The sequence below is a fragment of the Passer domesticus genome, chromosome 1, assembly GCF_036417665.1.
Source record: "Passer domesticus isolate bPasDom1 chromosome 1, bPasDom1.hap1, whole genome shotgun sequence".
Lineage (NCBI taxonomy): Eukaryota > Metazoa > Chordata > Aves > Passeriformes > Passeridae > Passer > Passer domesticus.
In genome coordinates, this window is record NC_087474.1 from 51,041,846 (window position 1) to 51,064,163 (window position 22,318).

The following is a 22,318-nucleotide window of genomic DNA, read 5'->3' on the forward strand; positions in this document are numbered from 1 at the left end:
TCTTTCCCCACCTGGCTTGTTGATGTGTCCTCTGCTTTTGAGAGGAACATCAGTGACATCTGGTGGATGCTGGGTTCCCAGAGCCCATTTTTCTGTGCACCTTTCAACTTTCAGGAGGGAAATCCCAGTGGGTTAACACAGTGAATTTCTTTTTTTCCTTCTTTCCATGTGCTAGCACTTGGTCTGAGTTTAAAGCCTTGTGAGTGTGGCTTTTCTAACAAGAATCACAGTAAATCAAATCTATATCGGCCATTTTTTCCTCTTTAAAATGGTTGCTTAAACTGCAACCTGCAACAAGGTGTGTTTGTTTAACCTACATCAAAAGTAGTAATGGTCTTGTCTCCTGATTTCCAACCTACAAAAGACATGCGATGCACAGGAAAAGGTTTTAGGGTTTGAGAGCTGGTTATTGGACTGTGATGCTTTCAGAGCAAAAAGCCCATGTTTGGTGTATTTTCCTTCACAGACCTCTGCTTTTTACCCTACAAGTCTGTCTGATCCAAAATCTTTCTATAATAAGCCCGTAATAAATGTTGCAAGAGCAGAATTGTAACATATTCAGACCAACCATCACATTGTTAGCTAATCCAACTGCCAGTTACCCACCTTGGTGGGAAAAAGGAGCTGAAGGGTGGAATCAGCAAGTAACAGCCCTTTCTAGTGCTTGTAGTGAAATTCAGTGCAATGGATTTCAGACAGTAGTTATACCAGCTTGCTGGATTTGCCACGATTTACAGCAACAGCTGTGGTCATAGACAAGGCTTATCAGGGCTTCCCACTGCAAGCCCAGGAAGAAATGTCCTCAGTTGAAAATGGATCATAATACAGTTGCTCTTTATTAATTTCTTCAGTAGTCCCTACTGATACGAACCGGCCACAGTGGTCTGATATCCTTCTTCTAACTGGCCACATGGAAATGCAGCTGATAGTGGAATAGTGTAATGAGCAACCATATCTGAACAAGGCTTTTTTTTTTTCACTGTGCAGCCTCAGTAGTGAGATCAAACACTGTACTTGAATGCAGATTTGTAGAACATAATTTGCCAGACAGGGATGTAAAACAAGCCACGGGCTCTTAGTGCACAAGTAAGTTCCCCAAGCAGAATTGATCAGAGAAGTCAATTCTTGCCTTGCTTTAGCAGTGGATGGGGGAACCACAAGAGTCAGGCAGAAGATAAGGTTACAGTAAGGAGACTTTTTTAAAATGAGGGTTACCCAACATATGGCTCCGTTTATTTGGCCCTGTGTTATTAAGGCAGAATATAAAAGGAAGTATCAATTTAATCTTTCACATGAAAGAGCTGGGCTGAGTTTGCATCAGTTACATTGTGAACGTGCTCAGTAGGCGAATTCAAATTGATGCCCAAATGTGGCAGATGAAATAGGCTGTATCCCTGAAGAGCTCAAGAGAGCTGGAAGGAGGTAGTGTTGCAATATTTGCTATACAGATGAGACATCTGTGGCCATGGATGAGTAGGGAGCCAGTGTCAGGGTTATAATATGGGAACAAGCAGTCAGGCACAGCATTGTCCCTCTGAAGACAATCCATCAGCAATGCCATTTCTCTTCACGCCTTTCCCTCATTTTGCTGTGGGAATGGATCTGTTCAGCAGTGGGTGGAAAACATCTGTCTCACAAAGCTTTTGCATCCTTAGAAACCACTGTCTCAGCGATTCCTGCATGACAAGAAACAACTATCATTTCTATCCCTGTCCAATTTCACGGCTAGAGCCCACAAAATCTTATCAGCATGATTAAGTCTGCTGACTTCAGTAGTCATGCAAGCAAAGGTTCCCAGGATCTCTCTCTGTTTTCCTTATTTGAAGAAGCTTCAAGTAAAAGACTTCTCTTCCCAGCTGAGTTGTGTCAGGAATTTCATTTTTTCACTTTAGGTATGCATACTGGTTGTACATTGCTTCTTTTGCAATGCCATGAAGGATTCCTTTGAGTCTCATTTTCTTTGCTGAGTCCATTTTTCAGCCTTCATTAGGAAACAGAATGAAGGATGCTTTCTCCTGCTTAGCTCAAAAGACCCCTTCTCTCCCAATTCTCCTGTATTCTCTTGGGGATTTTGTACACAAGCTTCCTTTTGCCCTGCCTCTAGCGCAGCTGAGAATATATGCTACGATAAAGAAAGCAACATCTCAAAAGCCCTGGAATTACCCCATATGTTCATCAATGAAAGACACTCATCATCTTAATTAATCTGATCCGTGTTGAAGGATTTCCCTTGCCAGTCTCACAAAGTGCAGGAAATAGACACAGCCACGGGGATGGATAAGCAAGGAGGAGAAGAAGCCACCGCTGTAGCCAATACCACTGGCTGGCACATCCTGCCTCCATCCACAGTTGCTATCAAGACTCTGTGTCTCACCAGTCTTCATTTTAAATGCTAAGGGATTCTTGGGGGAGATGAGAAAGTGGACAGGGGATCTGAGAGGGAAGGCTGCAGAAGCACAGCACAAATTCTATGCCTTTGTCACTCTTGGAAGGTTGCTTAGAAAGGAAGGACAAAGTAAAATTTTTGTAAATTTTCAAAACATTTAAAAATTGTTTTCCATTTCTTTTATGATTGGGAAGTAACTTAGGCTGTTATAGTGCGAGTCCCCTTTGAAAGGCCATCAGTCATAACAACTTGACTGTATTACATCAAATTAGGAACTATAGGTTCGAGTAAATGGATTTAGGAAATAAACAACTGTGTGTGCACTGGCACAAGTAATATTTACATAGACGGGTAAAACGTGTAGTTCAGGATGAAGTAGTTTTCAGAAGCTGTACACAGAACTAATTTTCCAATAAGTAGAAAAATATGTCTAGGACTACTACTGCTGTTATATTCATCTCATATATCCATAAGATCTTAAGTTACTTCATAACATAAGGTCACATTTGTCATTTTGGTTTCTGTAAGCAGAAGAAAAATTACTCAGGAATGGAAAACGTGATTGTTTAGATTCCATAAAATCTGGGTTACTTATCTAGGGTGTCATCATAAAATTACACATTAAGAAAGATAGTTATATGCAGTCCTGGAGTGATAATTCTTATGGGCTTTTTTCCTTCTCTGACTTGTGAAATTAATCAGAAAATCAAGTGGTATTTGAAAAGCACAAGCTGATCTCCGTATTTCTTCCCAAAAACCTTTATCCTACAAGACTTGATATTGATGGATTTGTGTGGGAAAAGGAAGGGAACTGATAAAAATCTCCAATTCTCCTGCCTCTACTTTGATGTGTAAGAGAAGAACTGGTCAGTCATTCCTCAGACTAGCTACAGTTCCCTCAGCCAGCTTTGTTTGCTGTTAGGAAGCACATAGAGAACTTGTGGTCTTAAAGTAGCATGGCAAACCAGAATTTTGAGGAAGACATCCTTTGAGGGACAATAGTCATATTCTGAAATTAGGTGAGGTCTTCTAATTTCACATTCTTATCAAGAGCACTGCACATGTTTTACTGCATTACAAATTCATATCTGGGAGGTAGACCATGACTGGATGAGGTCTGGAGTCCTAGATCAGTTTTCCATTGAGCACCTGAAAAGAGAAGCCCAAGGCAAGATCTGCCTCCCATGATGATAAGGGAGCTGGTGGCTCTGCTCTGCACATGCAGCCTCTCTGTGCTTAGTTGCACAACTGAGCAAACAAAGCAAGCTGTATACTGGCAGGAAAGCTAACAAGGCTGAGGACCCGGAATCCGGGAATTGGTATGCACAGCACTTCCAGCATGTCCAGGACACCAGGATGCACATTCTTGCATGGGAGCCCAGTGAACTTACAAGACCTTCCAGATGCTGGGTCTTGGAGCACTGTGTCGGCCCAGAAACAAGACAAATACACAAGGGAAGATCTGAATAATGAAAACAAACAAACAAACAAACTAAAACCCAAGAAAAAGAGTAGTTGCTTCACTTCTTCCTTCCCCAGACCTAGTCCAAGTTATGAGAGAAGATGTGCAACTCTACCTGGCATTTTGAAATTTTTTTGCTTCCTCCTGTCAGTGAGAGGGATTCCAGAGCAGTTTTCCAGGCATGGGCTCACTCCTTACCCCCTATTTGACCTCCTCTGGAATTGTTTTGGGATGATCCATTTTGTTTAAGTCAGCGCAGGGAGCGGATACCACAAACTGGACTTTACTCCTTTCCTGTGCTCTGTTTTCTAGAGGTGATGTCACTCTCGGTAATGCTCTCCTTCCCCAGTAGACACCACAAAGACCACAATTCCCATGAAGAGCATACATCTTACAGCCCAGCAGCGCTTGAGGAAAGCACTGTGCCTCTCACACTCATTAGACCATCAAGTGAACACAGTCACTGTGTTTTCATCTGTTTTTTTTTTTTCTCACTGCGCTGCCAAAATTTTGAGCATTTTAAACTCAAATGGAGGGTGAATGACTTGCTAGTAGAGTTCCTGGCTCCCTGGATAATGATTGTACCTGTTTACATTACCAGTAATATAAGACTTTGGATTCTAAAGGAAAAATACCATGGACATGTGCCAACAAACTGTAGCCCGAGAGAATGCTGTCAAGTCCCATTTTTTGATGGAAGTCCGTGTATCTGCTACCCAAGTTTTCCATTGAAATAGAACGTCTGGAAATTGAAATCTTTACCTTATCAGGAAACAAGGATTATGCAGGAGGGTCTGCAATGGCATGTTTCCACATGTATTTCTGTCCATGTAGGAGGAGGCAGCTACTTCTGTCCTCCTCCACATTCAGCTCTGGGCTCTGCACCGAGATAGGGAATCTGTGAATTTTGTGTATCTATGTCCTCCCCCACTTCTACCACATGCTAAAAAATTGTTTTAAAACATTCTTTAAACTAAGTATGCAGTGTAGCTATTTCTCTAGATAAAAGATTTTGGAGCAAGGTTGTTGACTGATATCTAATGGAGTGTATGACTATTATAAATTCCTATGTTAACACTTGAACTGCTCTGAAACACAAACTTTCAAATCAGTAGCACTCTTCTTAGTTGGAATTACAGAAGTATGTAGGCCAGAGCTACTATGTTTGTAACGTTCATTTGTTTTTACAGGTGCAAAGGGCCAGGTCTTGAAGGCTGTCCAAATGGGTGAGTATTTCATCTGCTACAATTAAAGGCAGAGTTGGAAGGAATGTATGTGTGTGTGTTTACATTTCCACACTGGACACTGCAAGGCTGGGACTAAAGTCTTCAGCTGTTCACAGGGAAGTGACAGATTAGAGCAGGCTCAGAGCTATAAAAATGGTTTAAAGAACTGAGAAATATTGCTACTGGCACAAGACTTCAAAATCTTGTTCTGCCTACAATTTTTGTCAAGGTGAGACCATCTGTTGCTGAAGAATAAAAGGAAGGGATGGAAAAAGAAAGGATTAAGGACAGAGAGAGATAAGTTTAGGACTGATATAGTTACCCGTGTTACAGGAGACTCAGAGATGCAGAGGGTCTTTTCCAGCCCTGTGACCTGTACATCTCCAAATACTGTGTGCCCCATTGGATTCTCATTCATCACACTTAGTGTACATTTTATATCACACTGTTTGGCTTCATGATGTACTCAAGGTGATGCAACAAGCAAACAGTCTTCTCTGACTGAGAGTGATTTAGTTTCTGGCCACAAAGTCATGCTATGGCAAGATAAATTCACCCTAGAAGTACTGTTAAAAACTGACTGCATTTAATAGCAATCCCTGGGGCAACTTAGAAAAATGCTGGGAAGAATCTCTAAGTACAGACCAAAAAACAACCTGGGAAAACAGGTTTTCCTTTTCAAGTTAAATTTGCAATTACCCAGGCTCTAATAAAGAGGCAGCAGTCCGTGTGTACAGTGGGAATGGTACACAATACCTTTGTACTTGTAAGGAAGACCAATGATCTGGCATTCACTGTGACCCTTACAGCGTGCCCCTTTTCCCCTTCAATATGGGGAGATATCAGCTGTACTGCTGGTATCACAACTGTGTATGCTTTTCTGAGAGGCCTTCTCTCCACATGCTTCATGTCTCTGATCACATGTGGGCTGCCCACAGCTGGCACACATAGGCAGCACAGATCTGATGCTCATGCACTTGGTGGGTTTGATGGATGGAGGAGAAGTCCCCTCACTTAAGCTATGAGGGAAGTTGTGAGTTTGAGGGAAGAATGAAGACTTGTGATTGAAGCCCAGATGGAAATTAAGCACCACTTTGAACAGATTACTGGATGAGGGACTTAAAAATACGGGTGCCCAAAAATCTGAAATGTCAAATAGGCTTATGTGAGCATCCAGAGTCTGTTTGATCAAAACATAAGGCTTCCTGCAACCTCTGTAGGGCTTCTTTAAAATCTAACACCTAAGAATCTTTTCTCTTTCTGCCTCCCCTCCCATGCTGCAGCTCCAAGATCCCCTCTATCGCCGCCGGTGTTGTCGGAGGGCTCCTGTGCCTGGTGGTGGTGGGCCTGGGCATCGGCCTCTACCTGCGGAGACGCCACATCGTCAGGAAGCGCACCCTGCGCCGCCTGCTGCAGGAGAGGGAGGTAAGCACTGCCAGCCCCCGCTTCATCAGGCCCAGTGGGCTCCTCCTCCTTGTGCCAGAGGAGTAAAGCACTCTGCATCTGTGTCCTGCATCCGTGTAGCTCAGCAATCCCTCGGGATGGGAAATGCGGCAGTTGCCACACTCCTCAGGAAAGGAGCAGCATGCACCTAACACCTTCTCAATCTCAAAGCTGATCCCTCTGCATATAGTTTGCAAAATATTGAAGGGATTTGGATGTCTCAATCCCAAGGAAAGTCATTGAGATTGTCTAGGCAGAAAAAACTACACCTTCAGGCTGAGGTGCAGTGTGTTGGCTGATCCATACTGCCTTCCTGTGTAGACCTTCAGCCTCATATCGTGAGTCCCTCCAGACAAGCTTTGAGGCTCCTGTGGCAGCTTGGGGTGCTTTTTAAAATATTTTCCCTTTGATCAGGTGTGTGCCTGATCCTGTGGAAAAAAAGGAGAGGAGAGAAAGGAATTGAGGAAGTGTTTGTGTCTAGTCTTTGGTTTGTTTTTAGCACAAAATGCCCACAAAGCCATCAAAGTGAATGGTTCACTCTGTTAGGCATGAACAAGGCTTCTGCACTGCTCTTTGTTTTTGTGTGCATTACAGCATCACCCTCTGGATACCTCATATACAGCAAAATTCCTAATCCTGTGTGGAAGCTGCTCTTTTGTGGTTAGCCCCCTTCTCTTTCTAGTCTGATTCTAGCAAATTAGACAATTGTTTTTAATATTCTGCTAAAAACCCAATTGCAGCTTCATTTTGTAGTTGCCAGCTTTGCAGAGTCAGCTGCTAATGTCCTTAAAAAAAAAAAAAAAAAAAAGACAAGCTAGCTTGTTTTTCATTGCACTATGAAACTATATTTTACATACTGCTGTATTCTGCAGTTGTGATAGTAGAGTTTTTGTGCTCAGCTCATATTGTACCCTCTGGACTCCTCAAAATGAGGATATTTCATCACAACAGAGAGGCTGCTGGTCCTCTAAAATCAGATTTAATCTAGCTAAATATGGTTTTATTCAAAGAAAAAACAGAAGGGAAGACACTAAGGAAAAAGCTGACTTATGCATCATAAAAGCGTTACATATCTTTAGAGGGCATTACCACAACGTGCAACAAGGCTAAGATAAAATTTTGAAAAAATCAATAGGCAATTCAACATCCTTTTTCTTTGAGGAAAGAACCACTGTCAGAGTTTCAATTGCTGCTTGTACACTGCGTGATCTGAGGGAACCACTGGTACCATGGGAATTTTATCCAGTTAAACAAGAGCAGACATGAAAGGTTGCAGGTGATTCTTGCCCATTATTTTAAACATTTTAATAATTTATTCACAAGTTCAAAACAAAAATAATCTCCTTTAGCATCTGCGGTAATTACATTATTTTTCATGCCATGTGTTTCAAGGCTTTGTAGTCATAGCCTCCATTTGAGAAGAGGTATTCCTTCATTCTCCTTCAAAATGGCAGCTGCCACTCTGTGCTTGATTTTTGGAGCAGGTATTTATTCCTGCAAGTCATAGCAGAACTGGCCTCCCAAAAACTTCACATGGAATCAAATGTTCATTATTTTAAAGGAAGGACTTATTTGCTTCCTCAAAGTGTTCAACCTTCCACACTGTGTAACCTTCTAACATCATCTTCTCTCTTCACCAGCTTGTTGAACCACTGACACCCAGTGGGGAGGCACCAAACCAGGCTCATCTGAGAATTCTAAAGGAAACAGAATTTAAAAAGGTCAAAGTTTTAGGCTCTGGAGCTTTTGGCACTGTTTATAAGGTAAGACCATCATTTTTCTATTCCCCTCTTCACCCTGTTCCCTCCTGCAGAAGCTGCCCAAACAAAGCAAGAACTGGGAGCTTCAATCATTGTGTAGATTTTTTTAAAATTAGATTTTATAGCATGTATCTATCTATTGAAGGGTAGAGAGATTACTCAATCATCATTAGTTTTGTTAGAAATTGGCTAACAGGAGAAGGTTTACATAAAATGTTACCAAAGTCATACTGCTGAACCTGGAGAACAAAGATCATGACTTTAAAACTACCACAGTCAGATATGCCCCACTGTAAATATTAAGAAGAAAAAAAAGTGCATTGTGGTTAGCTCAGTGCAAAACCATTTTTTCTGTGTCATCTGAGATCTTTTTCTATTTTTCAATCATTCTTTCATTAGAACTGATTCAGATGTGTGAAAGTGTCTTCACACCTTCAGTTGTGTAGATTCACAAGTTATTTTTTCTCTTGGTGTTTGTTTATCCTCTGTGCTTCTTCATTAAGTTCCTCCTTTTATTCAGGATATGTATTTCAGGCTTTTCCATTAACTGTAGTTTCCTATATTTCTTCATAAAGCTCTATGTTCTGGATCAGACCTCCAGCTATAATTAGGAACTTCAGGGGCACAAAAAGATGTGCACCTGCACTGCTGGGCATTTCAGCAGCATATCCTCCCAGTGCCACACTGCTGACCTGCCACCTAAATGGCCTCCTGACACTTCAGATGTAGAGCACTGCACCAGTGGGACACAGACTCCCTACCTCTCCATGTGTATGACTGGATTGTTTGTACAGTATAGGTGCCATCTGGTTTTAATGAGAAAATGCTAATTATTTTCACCCCATGATTTATAAATTGGAAGTGGCAAGGTTTTGCACATGCAGTTGCTGTGATGCTTTAATTAGTTAGATTTCCATCCATAAATGTTGCTCTTTATGCATCTCTTGGGCTATTTACACAGGCATAGTAATGAACATGTTTTTTCAAGAAAGTATGGTAGAGGTGACTGAAAAAGAAGTACCACCCCATTAACAGGAATTTGGTAATACCCACAAGAGACATTTTTTGCATATTTTTGTTGTCTGCCATGTCTTTCCATTGCTCAGAATATTTAAAAGTCTACTCAGAAGATGTAAAATATATGTGTAACTGTGAGAATTAACTTGTTAGGTATGAGACTGAATAACTCTTTGTACTTCTTTTTGGTAGGGACTTTGGATCCCAGAAGGAGAGAAGGTTAAAATTCCTGTTGCTATTAAAGAGTTGAGAGAGGCTACATCACCAAAAGCCAACAAGGAAATACTTGATGTGAGTTTTCCTGTTTGTTTTCTCAAGTTGCCAGTGGTCTGTGGATTTTCTTCTCTAACAACTAAAGGGGTTTCAGGAATTTGTGTGGGAAGAAATATTTTGTATCCTAAACTCAATTGTCCATCTAGAAGTTCTGCACTTTGCAGCCCAGTCTGTGAAATGCTTTTGTCTCTCTCATGAACACAATCCCAATACAGATTTTATACTTGTGGGGTAGCACCTAAGGAGTAGTCAGGACCACACATTTACAGGTAATTATTTTTTCTTTTTTCTGATATTTCAGGCCTTAAGCTGTAGCATTCATTGTCATTATAGTGGTACAACTAAGTCAAATAACAACAGACCTTATGATTTATGAATCAGCCCTTTCCCAGGTCCCTACCTATGTGGCCCTCATTCCTGCCCCTCACCAGACTGTGATTCCTCCCTTCACCGGCATTCCCTGCATTGAGGAGCTGGCAGAGATGCTGCTCAGCTGCCTGCCCTGAGCTCTGCCCCACAGTTTGCTCTTCACAGTGATAAGGAGCATAACACAGCGTTCACAAAGGATGCTTTGGACTTAATGGCATTAAATTCCTGAAGGCATGTATCCTGGAGGAAGGGTTAGTTAGAAGCCTACAGTACTTCATCCTTCCTACAGCAGATCAAGATCACCAGACAGGGCAGTAGGTGCATGGACTGTGTGCTCTTGAGTGGTATCAAAGTGCATTCTCTTCTAAAAGAAATTTCTGTAGCAAATCTCCACATTATATTTTCCTTTGAATTAGGATGCTTATCAAAAAGCTCTTGCTTTTCCAATCCTGTTAATTTTTACATAATTTGGTTGATGGAACTCTGTATGTCAGAACTAAATTTCAAAAAATACAAAACTACTGAAAGAAGCCAGAGGGATGATTCAAAAGCACTTCTCAAAACAGATTTTTGCTACACAACCAATTTTCCAAGGTCACTGGAACCTCAAAGATAATAATGTCTAATTGAAGATGATTTGTCTTACGGAATCGCACTAGGTATAGAACAAGCACAGCAGCTTTAGCTCTTAATAATCCAGGCAAGCTCCGGCTGACTTTATTAGGGTAGGGTTAATTCAGAAGGTTGTTGTTAAATACCAAGCATACTTGGAGCAGGTCAGAGCGCACCCGAAGAGATTTCCAAGATAAACAGCTGAAACAAAGACCCACTTTAATGTCTTAGGCTACTTAGAGGGACCCACAACCACACAATAGCTCTGTTCTGCTTTTGAAGGAGGAGGGGGTGGCCTGTTTTCCTTTGCAGTATCAAATGGTGGAGATGATCAGCACATGGATGCTCACTGAAGGCTGTGTGGCCCAAATGCCCACCCTTCTCCTGCAGTGTCCTGGTGCTCAGCTCCCAGGTCAGACCCGCATGGGCTGTGTGGCAGATGGGCAGTGAGAATAGCTCCTCCTCTGCAGTCTTCCCCCCACCCTGCCCTGCCAAAATGAATACAATATGGATCTGAATCCCAGCAGGAAGCAAGTCATCCTTCATCATTACAATGGCTCAGTTTGGAAGCATAGGGAAATGAAGTTGTTTTGGTCTCTGCTTATGTATGAGCATTGGATAACAAATTTGCAAGAATTTGTAACAAATGATGCCACAAATATATACAAAGTGAATAGCAGATTGCGTTGCTGCTTTATCTTTCCTTGAGCTAACCCACACAGTCAGTACTGTCCATGGCAGAGGGTTGTTTTTCAATGGTGTGTCCACATCATGCAGTAGGCAGACGAGCTCTTACTAATTCTGATGGAGATCCTATTTAACCTGTCTGCCTGGAGGCCGTTTTCATCCTGAGGGCTCTGAAACAAGGATAACAAATGCAGAACTACTACCTCAAAAGAGGTTGCATTACATCATGTTTTGCTTAGGCTGGTCCATTAGGCAACAACACAGAGGCCAGAAAGTATTGCTTAAGAATTGGGGTTGCTTATTTCTTAAACGTCACTGCCTTAATAACTTTGTTTAATAATAGCACCGGCTAGGAGCTATGTGACATCTGTGAAACGTTGCTAGATGATGAGTAAAGTGCTATGGTATTTATTTTCTTAAGCTCTTAGAAAGAGCAGACTTGCTCTTTCCCTTGCACTATTCGTGTCTTCGCTATGATTTTAGGCTTTGGGGGACTGCTAGCCTGAATTGCCAAAGGGTGATTAGTAGAAGTTGCTCCAGATACTGAATCAGGATGCTGACCTGCTCACTGAATGGCAAAATTACCATTCATTTCCCCTTGTGTTGCTTTTCAATCAAATCACTCCTAAAATATCTAAATATGACATACTGTAAATCAGACACAAAGTTAGTTAAAGAAACCAAACAACTGCAGCTCTAATTTTTTTCCCTTGGAATCCATTCTTTGAGCTGGCACTTGACCATGGATTTGAGTATAAATACAGATCTCAAATTTCAATCTATAAGTAGTTTTTGCATTAAAAAACCATGAGATCAGGAATTTTTAACCCCTGGCCATATTAAATAATGTATTTGAACCAAACTCTGAAGGTGTCTTTCCCTTCCCACAGAAGAACAAAAGAAGAGGAGGTATCTTGGGTGTTGTAGATAGGTACCTAAAGCTACACAGGGTGTACCCATATTTGAAAAAAGAGTTTTTCACATATATATGAAACTAAACCCCAGAATTCCAGTTGACCAAAGAGTCTGTAATGCTTGGGCTCCCACATTCCAAGTATCTTTCTAGTATAATTTACATTGCTATATGAGTCTAAGCAAGCTTTTCCAATTGAGGGCAGCATTTTCACCATTGTTACTTAAAGAAAAGCATTCAAGCTTGTAAAGCAGTGAACTGATTATTAATCTATTTGGTTTGACATGGAATGGAGAACATGGTCAAGAAGAACATGGTCTCTTAAAGAAAGAGACTCTCAGTCACATTCTAGATGACAGCTTTGACTTTCTGGGTTAGTACCAACCTTGACAGGGGAGCAGAATTCTCAAAAATACTGATTTCCAGTCAGTTTCATTGAACGGTCTGTGAAGAAAAAAGTCATATGACACATGTTCATAAAATGTATCACCCTTTCAATTAGGTGCTCAAAATTATGAAATCCCATCAGCTTCCAGTTGGTGTTCAATTTATTAATTCCTCCTTGGTCTGTAAGTTTTAATCTCCCCAGATTTTATGTCCAGTGTTTGCATGGTGTACAGTAGTGAGAGACTGGCTCTTCTGTACCATCTCAGTGAGGATTTGGTGTTGAAAATCTGGACATTCCACTGAATGAAAAATAGTCAGTCCACAGAGTGGAAATATGTGTATTTTGTATGTGATATGAGACACAGAGTTTGCATATAGTATTTTAGCAACTTCTTGGATGACCAACTTATTTTAAACTGCCTCCAAAAATTCATGTCATGCCAAAGGGAGTGTTTTACATTTCTTTTTTTGCCTTTCTTCTCAGGAAGCTTACGTGATGGCTAGTGTTGACAATCCTCATGTGTGCCGCTTGTTGGGAATCTGCCTCACTTCAACTGTTCAGCTTATCACACAGCTGATGCCTTATGGCTGCCTCCTGGATTACATCCGAGAGCACAAGGACAACATCGGCTCGCAGTACCTCCTCAACTGGTGTGTGCAGATTGCAAAGGTAAGCAGACCAGAACTCTAGATCAGCTAAAACTCAGAGGTCTGACAGCACGTAATTACCTGTCTCTGCAAATCTTTCTGTTTTTCACCACCTGGATCGTGGGTATCTTATACATGGCAGTAAACAGTTTCTTTTTCTTGAACAATTTACTATTTTCATGCTGATGAGCAAACATTAACTATTCTTCAAAATGCTTCTAGGCAGCTTAATATTATCACCTAGACATTTATGTCCAAACCAAGCACCCGGTGTTGAAAGGATAATGCGATGCAAATGTGATGCAGCGCAGGCAGCAGGGAAGGCAACAGAACAATTTGTCAATTTCCATAGCAAAATGCTGCTTCCATCAGTGGATTTCTTCAGGCTATGTCACAGGACAGTGATGTTGAATACATCTTCTTGTGTGCCTTGGAGAGTTTCATGCTGAAATCTGAGGGATCGAAACTGCTGACTACTGAATCCCAGCGCTGTCCTTGCTCAGGCTGGCTTTCACCAAAAGACATTAAAGCACCCCACAGCTATTCTGTAATTCATAGGTGCTGAGCTGGGATCTGTAACCTAACTGCAATGGCCATAAAAGTCTCATTATCACACCTGGTACTGTTTGCCAAAGTGCAGCAAAGGAACTGCAATACAGCCTCTAGCCCTTAGCAGCAATATGCTGTGTTTGGACGGTGGTTAGACATTTGCAAGCATGGAAGAACAAAGCAAAACCAGCAAAAAAAGAACTGCAATTTCTTGGAGATTCATCATATGAGATGGCAGTGTCCACAGAGCATGGTTGTTTTAATGCTTTTTATTTCAGGAATGCTGGTCTGCAGGAAAACCACACACTTAAAAACTTATCGGTCCCTTGAGGCCTTGTGTACATGCCAGGCTGGCCCAGCCGTGGTTTGCTTTCAGGAAACATGCTGAGGACCTCAGAAATGTATCCACCAAATGTCTATAGAGCACATTTTTCATCTCACTGTACTTTTTTTACATTTTGCTCCACAACAAGTGAAATCTAATTTATGTGTCCACCTGGGATGTGAGTCACTTTTTTTTTGACTCTTTTGCTTTCTTGTTTAAAATCAATTACTGCTCTGTCCTGGTTTCAGTCTCTTTGGAGGGTGAACTGGAGACTATATTTCCCTCCTCCTCTTTCTTCTCCTTGTTAATTTTTAAGGTGGCAAAATGTATCCCCAAATGGGTCCTTGGGGCATTGCTTGCCCGAAAGGTTGCCATTCACAATTGTTTGCTTTTGTTTGATTTTTTCATGGCAGTTCAACATTTGCCCATAGCAACTTCTGCCCTCGCCAGTGATGCCTGACCTTCAACATACTCCTTTGTGCTGCTCCACACTGAACTTTTCCTCAAAGCACTCATAAATCTTATGTACAGCTTTTTCCCACCAATGTGTCTGGTGTTACTACTCTGATAAAGTTATGCCAGATTTTTGAACAGTCTCTGCCTCTTAAAAAATTTACTTATGAGTGAAAAAGAGAATTGAAACAAATACATGTCTGGTAACTAATCAGCAGGAGGCAAGTTCCCTAGGAAGCTTATTTTCATTACTGTTTTCACAGCTTTGAAATAAGTTTTCTTTGCATCTTTTACAAACATTATCTTTTCCTGAGGTATGGAGTCCTCTCTTCCAGGCAAGATGTTATGATAGCATAAACACTCCATGTGTAGAAACACTGTGAAGGAACTCTTTGAACACAACGGTCTCATGCTTAGTGATGAAAAATGGATTAAACTCCAGGCCTGCACACAATTAAAGATCTGCTGAACTTTCTAAGCCAGCAGTTCAACATTTTCAGTGTATGGTTATGCACGTGCATGAGTCTTCAGCCATCAGCGCCCTAAACAGCTTAATGTGACACTGATATTCTGCCTTTCAGCAGCTCTGAGTCTTATTAGCCCCTGCAGCAAGTCAATTTTAGCAGGACATTTTTTGTCCTACTGGGGTTAGATTATGCAATTATTATATTTTTTAAGATAGTCTGTTTTCTGTCAGGAGCTCAGAAGTTTTTGTTCCGAGAGCTCTTCTTGCTAAAGATCTATTTGTGTGATTCAGTGCACGCTCCTAGTGGCACTGTGCCAGTTTGTTTGGGTAGTTTGTTTTGGCAGCATTGGCAGAGCATGAGTGAAGTTCTGCTGAGGGACTTGGAAGGAGGATTTGATGGTGGTCCAGCTTAGAAGTGTGCTTAGGAAGTGGGTGGAGGATGGAAGGCTATTATTCCCTCCAGTCCTCTACCACCACATCAACATGATCATTTTGGTGCTAACTTTGTAGGCTAAAAGTAATTTTTTATCAATTCTCTTCATAAAAATACAAGTGCATAAGCTACCACCAGCAGAAATGCATGGACTGGGAATATTAGTGGGTTTTGGAAAAAATATTGCAGGAAACTTGAAAATCATTAACTTTTTGATTCCGTATACCAAGAGACTCGTGTTGAAGGAAAGTGGAGTAATCTCTGTGGTCAGAAACACAGCTGTTAAATTTATGCTTTAGAAGACAAACCAGCGCAATTAGTTCTATTCTTCCTTGAGAGGCAGTCATACCAAAAAAGCACGTATGCTATGGCAAATCCAGCCTAATCATGGGAGGCAGTGAAACTGGAAGAACTTGCCTTTTTCAAAGAGAACTGGAAAATGGATGCAGCTCTTGAGTTCAAACTTAGAATTATTTTTTTTGTTTTCCCCCATTTTTACATTTGCAGTGGACTGCCTCATTGTTAGCAGGGAGAAGGCAGAATATGCTGCCTGTAATAAAACACAGTTTGAGCAACTTTGAGTAATTGTCTACATACTCTGTGTAGGGTTGGTGTGCGTACATAATGGCAGGGAATAGTTAAACTCTGTACTGTGCTCTCCTGAACTCATTGGGTTTGCACAAGTGCAGCCGAAAGAAGACTTCGTCCCTTTATTTGTAAGTTCCATCCTGATTTAGTATTTCTTGAACTAAATCCTAAAGGAACCAGATCCCCTGCTGCTATCTATTCTACCCACTACTGCATCTTTTTCCTTCATCACTACACCAGTGCCTGCACCCACAAGAAGGTTTCTGCAGGGTAATAGGAACAGTCAATAATATTACAATAGTAACGCTCATCCTCGCCCTGCAATAAACTTAATGTAAAGGGAGAGTGCAGGTGGGATAACATACCACGTGTTTATGGTGGTGTCTGTAGTTACCACAAAGCAGCTGACATTTGGTGACTTCTCTGTCCCAGCTCTGAGTGCACGAGGCCTGACCAGCAGTTTGTTTGCTACCTTGCAGGGAATGAACTATCTGGAGGAACGGCGCCTGGTGCACCGTGACCTTGCTGCCAGGAACGTCCTTGTTAAGACTCCTCAACATGTGAAAATCACGGACTTCGGGCTGGCAAAGCTGCTCGGTGCAGACGAGAAGGAATATCATGCTGAGGGAGGCAAGGTAAAGCACGCTGCAGAATGAACTGCTGAGCATTTGCAGGTGCTTGTGCTTGCACACAAGCCTCAAACAAAGTGGGGGGGAAGAGAGCATGTTTTTCAAAGCTCTCAGCTGCCATCTCAGCGTGCTGCCTTTGAAGCCTGTGGAAGTCCTCTGAAATCAGCCAAAGCAGCATCAGGCCAGTGGGACTGCAGTGGGAGCAGAGGTAGCAGAGCAGCAAATGCTTTTGAAATTCCCACCCAGAAAGTCTGGGAAAATTCATCAGTGTAGCCAACACCAATAAGACTGTGCAGTTTATAAAGAGAAAGGGAATGTTGTATATTTATAGCAGAAGAAAGACCTGTCAGACTTGGTTCAACATGCTTTCGTGTTGTACTGCGTGCTGATGGAGAGAATGTGTCCTGCTGAGAAATTAAAGAGAAGCTGCTTGCAAATATTGCAGAGGCCATAAATAGAAACCATATGAGTGTAGATCAGTCATGTAGCCTAAGGTTGGATTTGTGGCCTGTTCTGATAGAAGGCTAAAAAGTAGTTATTTGACTGTTAAAAATATTGTAAAATTGTTTAGTAGTAGATATTTCTGATGCCCTTAGTATTCCACATGTTTTCAGATTCTTCATAATATATGAAAATAATAAAGGGGAACTCAGAAGTTGCCTGTTCTACCATTCAGATAGATCTGCTGGCTGGTTTTGGCTTTTTTCCTTCTGCAACCAAATTATTGATTTACACACCACCTGGTGGTAAATATCTCTGATAAATTTTAGGTCATCTTCTTAAGGATTTTTTGTGAATTTTCCTAGGTTCCTATCAAATGGATGGCATTGGAGTCAATTTTACACCGGATTTACACTCATCAAAGTGATGTCTGGAGTTATGGTGAGTTTAAAAGCAGTTACAATTATTGCAGATGGGTTGGAAAATCTCATGATTTGCTGGTGACTCTATACTGGCCTTTTTACTTTGTATTGTGAGAAGAACAAGAGATCAAATATATAAACACAGTGCCCAAATCACTTATTCAACAAGTAAAATCCCCATGAAACTGCATGTGTGTGAGGTGTAAGATGTTTCACAGAATATGCTTTGGGTAATGAGCCCTCCCCTGAAAGGGACAACAGGTAGGAGACTCTGGTCTATTTCTGAGGTTCTGTTAAAGTTTTTCTTCAGCAGCTTCACATGAAATATAATGGAGCTGGCAACAGAGACGGGTAGCTAGGAGGACTTAAAATCACACTATCAGTGAGTGTCAATCAGTGTAACTCTGCTGAGGCCTGAAATGCTTATGCTGTCCTGGTACTGAGGACAATGCTGAAAGGGAAGCAGTATGATAACCTCCTTGGAGAATTTATTTTGTATTTGGTTTGTTCATAAAGCCAGCTTGAAAGAAAGGAAACTTTTCAAAACAACCTATTGCAAAATTTCCCCCTCATGGGCTCTTATATTTCTGGAAAATATTTAATGCAGATGGTCAGATCCTATGTCCTTTTTGAAACAGTACAGCCTCTGGTCTTCTTAATCCATTTATGAATCTTGTTTTGTATCCTAAGCTACTGGACAATCACAACAGCTACATCACAAGAGTCTATGGTATGTCAGCAAATGACGCTTAGGCAGCTGGTTTACACGTCTTTCAAAAACTGCTTCTGCTCGTCTCCAGAGAGATTGTTTTCAAACAAAAACAGAACTTCCATTTTTAAAACCACTTGCTGTGTTGCAGTTGAGAGACAGTAACCTGCATTTCCTTTCTGCGGGGCCAGGAAGTTTGTAACACTAATATATTAACTGAGATTTAAAAAAAAAAAAAAAAAAAAAAAAGGAAGAAAGCAAAACCTTAAATGGAAGCAGGATGATTTATGATTTCAAAGTGTTATATTAATCTCTCCATAAAATCATGGCAGAAAATGGTTTCTCAGGTTGGGGTTCTGGCAAAACAGTGCTTCCATGGGACCCCTCTCTGCTTGCCACTTCTCCACACCCAGGCAGAGCAGTCCAGCTTCTGGCAGTCTCTTTTCATAATCTTCTGCTCTTCCCACCCTGCAGGTGTGACAGTTTGGGAGCTGATGACATTTGGTTCCAAGCCGTATGAAGGGATCCCTGCCAGTGAGATCTCTTCTGTCCTGGAGAAGGGCGAGCGTTTGCCGCAGCCCCCCATCTGTACCATCGATGTGTACATGATCATGGTCAAATGTGAGTTCACACCTGGGGTTCTGGCTGCTCATCTGAGTTGAATAAGTAACTCATTTGCATTTTATGCTGCATTTCTGGTAATGGCACAGAAATAGGGTTGTGTGAAATGAGTGGTGACAACCAGAGTGTGTTCCCACACCTTGAGCTTTACCTAAGAGCACGGGATGTGGCTTCATGAGTCACTCCTTCAACCAGCTAATGTTTTTTTCACTGTTCACATCACTGACTGATTAAACCGATATTATTATTATTATTATTATTATTAAACCGTCAGGTACTATAAATTAGCATGACACCAACCACTTTGCCTGATACTCTGGTTTTGTAATGAAGTAATGTGCTTCCCACTGCAAGCACACAGGTGGATTATTACTAAAGGACTGTTAGGAGTGCAGGCACAATCATAATGTTAGATACACATGAGGATTCAGAGTTCCTTTTCAAAATTCTTCCTCATTTTTGGTTGATCCCTTTTTGGCATGCAGCTCTTGCAGTATAGTAGCTCAAGAGCAGAGGGTTTCTAAAGCACTTTTTGGCTGGTATAGGGCATGTCAAAGGGCTTCTGAACCTCAAACCCCCTTTCCATCTGTATCATCTACTAAATGTCAGATTACTACCTGGCTTCCTGCACATCTTTAGGCCATGACTGCACATCCCTGCTCACTGCTATGAGGATGTGATAGGCAGCCCACTAGGTGGCATTTAAGACCTTCTCACTGGAGCAACATGTACCTGTTCCTGAAACAGGAGCCACCATGAACGCTCCGTATTGCAGCACTTTTGGGGAATCCTAGAGCACCCACAAATTGCTGTGGTGGGACAAGCATCACACAAGGTGACCCCAATCCTGTGCTCAGCAGGGCAACAGGAACTGCATTCAGAAGTGTACACCTAACCTGGGAGGTACCCAGACCCTAAAGCAATGTCCTAGAAACTCCTTCTCAGAAATTCTGAACCCTACTGACACCTCAGCCCCTATCTTTCCTTAGGGTCAGTCCAGATGCAGAAAGGAGGCATTTTGCCAGGCACCTAATCTGGTACCTGTCACTTGTAAAACACAGACAATGGAGTGTCCCCATCCTTTCCATGCCATTACACTGAATTTAAAAGTAAGAGTGTGAGGATCTGGGAGCTGAGCCTTTTTCCTGGCACAGGACTCAGTTGCACATCTTTTGCTGCTCTTGTCACCTCATGTTTGCAGGCCACAGTGCAGATCCTATTGAAGCTATGCCATTTTATCTAAAGGAATTCAGGATTCCCAGTCACCTCTTTTATAATCAGAAAGTATAATCTGAAATGTTCAAAGTTATTGCAAAATAATTGCTAATTTTTAAATTTAAAAACTAGCATTTAAATATAGGCAACTTATAGATAAAGTCAGAAACAGTAGATTCTACTCCTGCAAGAAAAGCAAACTTCCAAACACTCAATTTTGTCTAATAGCAAGAAGCATTTCTTTTTTAATTTGTGGGGAATTATATTTCTAGCATGCTAAAAAGTCACTGGAAATTATGAGATTTTGTCTAACATGGATATCTTTGCCTAATGCAGATTTCAGAAGGCCACTTCATTTTCCCATTAATATAGATAGGCTGTTTCTTCTGTGTTCCTCTAGACATACTAAGCTTGACCTTTATTATTTTTAAGTTTAAAAACAAGAGTCTCTAGATCAGCTTATCTGTTAGTTAATTACAGAAAACGTGGGTTTCCTAACTAATATCACATGTAAAACCTCCAGTATCCATATTTGAAATCTCTTCTAGCATTGATCCAAACTAAGCTGTAAAGACTTTGTTGAAGTCAGTTTACTAATTAAATACAGCTTAGTTGCAGTAATCTTTCAATACGTCTCCAGTGAGGATGTTTTGTATTTCAGAAGACATCTGGTACAGAGGGAGGCTTCTGCTGTAGTCTTCCCAGGATTTTATGAAGCAGTCCAGTGACTGTCAGACAGCCAAATCCTGGTACCTCTGCAGGCACCCATTGGTGTTTGTTTGCTTTCTCTCTTTCAAGAGCTTTTTTCAAAGCAAACTTAATTGGGATTATCCCTCAGGTGGGACCTACCTGCCCACATGGAGATAGGCCAGCAGGAGAGGAGACAGATTTAGCCTGGAGCTTTTCCAGTTTTATTTCTGTCTTCCCAAAACTGCCAAGATCTGCATTTTAAATGCTGAAATTCACAACCGTGGCTGATGAATTCACTTTTTATGGTGGTCCCTTAGGGTAACTCTTTTCTTTGTTCCACACATGGGACTACTTTTTACTGTTATATTTTATTTTAAACTCAGTGTTTGATCACGAAGTCAATTTTGTTTGTGCACTGCTTTTCCTGCAGGCTGGATGATCGATGCAGACAGCCGTCCCAAGTTTCGTGAGCTGATAGCTGAATTCTCAAAAATGGCCCGTGACCCTCCACGCTATCTTGTTATACAGGTACTAACCACAGTGGTGGGAAGACCTCTGATGATCTGAGGCCCAAAGTAACTAGTAATGCATATGAGAACATATTCTATGGATAACTGAAGGCCAGATATATTGTTGCTTTACAGGTTTTAACTCGTTCAGCTAGAGCCACAAACAAAACATCAAGACTGGTCCCTATTTTCTTAGTACTGGTCTCAGTTTAGCACCAGAAACAGTCCATGAGAGGAGAACAGAATTTGATCCTCTTCAAAATGCAGTTATTTTACAGCAGCATGGACTGAGATTGCAGGCCTAAGCTCCCCAAAACTCTAGGTAAATTTGGTTAGACACACAGATCTCTGACTGGGCCATTTACATTGGACTTGCCTTGTGGGTCCCTTGTGGACTTGCCTTGTGGGTCCCTTCCAACTCAGAATATTCTGTGAATCTGTGAATCAAGATTTTGCATCTTGTGCCTCTCGTTAAATTACCTTGTCTCAGAGAGAAGGGGAGAATGAGGGCTTGAAAGGAGTCTGCAAGTCTTGTCTCATGCTGACTTTTTCACCAGGGAGATGATAGGATGCACCTGCCCAGCCCTACGGACTCCAAGTTTTATCGCACCCTGATGGAGGAGGAGGACATGGAGGATATAGTGGATGCAGATGAGTACCTCGTGCCACACCAGGGCTTTTTCAACAGCCCTTCAACGTCTCGCACTCCTCTCTTGAGTTCATTGGTATGAAAATTTTCCACTGTGGAAACATGACATGCAATTTTAAGAGTGAACTGCTTCTCATAATGTCTGTATTTTCTTTCTCTCTCTTAAGAGTGCTACCAGCAACAACTCTGCTACAACCTGCATTGACAGGAATGGGGTAAGTAGAATGACCTTTAATAAAGGAGCAAGTCCTCCTATGTGGATCAGCTTCTACAAATCAGCCCTTTTAATATTGTTTTGTCTACCTTCATCCTAGCAGGGGCACCCTGTGCGGGAAGACAGCTTTGTCCAGAGGTATAGCTCAGACCCAACAGGTGCTTTCTTGGAGGACAGCCTAGATGACAGCTTCCTACCAGCCCCAGGTGAATACTTTTCCTA

The 22,318-nt window shown here is 41.5% G+C and overlaps 1 protein-coding gene across 5 annotated transcripts in view; it reads left to right on the top strand.

The window, feature by feature from the left end:
- EGFR (epidermal growth factor receptor) overlaps nucleotides 1-22,318 on the top strand; it is a 152,556-nt gene that overhangs the window by 125,927 nt on the left and 4,311 nt on the right. For 4 of the 5 annotated variants that reach the window (XM_064419553.1, XM_064419567.1, XM_064419575.1 and 1 more), the window contains 12 exons: nucleotides 5,039-5,074; nucleotides 6,358-6,499; nucleotides 8,158-8,280; nucleotides 9,487-9,585; nucleotides 13,020-13,205; nucleotides 16,477-16,632; nucleotides 17,433-17,508; nucleotides 18,673-18,819; nucleotides 21,155-21,252; nucleotides 21,791-21,958; nucleotides 22,050-22,097; nucleotides 22,197-22,302. In XM_064419553.1, coding sequence (XP_064275623.1) covers nucleotides 5,039-5,074; nucleotides 6,358-6,499; nucleotides 8,158-8,280; nucleotides 9,487-9,585; nucleotides 13,020-13,205; nucleotides 16,477-16,632; nucleotides 17,433-17,508; nucleotides 18,673-18,819; nucleotides 21,155-21,252; nucleotides 21,791-21,958; nucleotides 22,050-22,097; nucleotides 22,197-22,302 — 1,385 coding nt within the window. The remainder of the gene's footprint in view (nucleotides 1-5,038; nucleotides 5,075-6,357; nucleotides 6,500-8,157; nucleotides 8,281-9,486; nucleotides 9,586-13,019; nucleotides 13,206-16,476; nucleotides 16,633-17,432; nucleotides 17,509-18,672; nucleotides 18,820-21,154; nucleotides 21,253-21,790; nucleotides 21,959-22,049; nucleotides 22,098-22,196; nucleotides 22,303-22,318) is intronic. The other variant, XM_064419560.1, reaches the window with a different exon arrangement.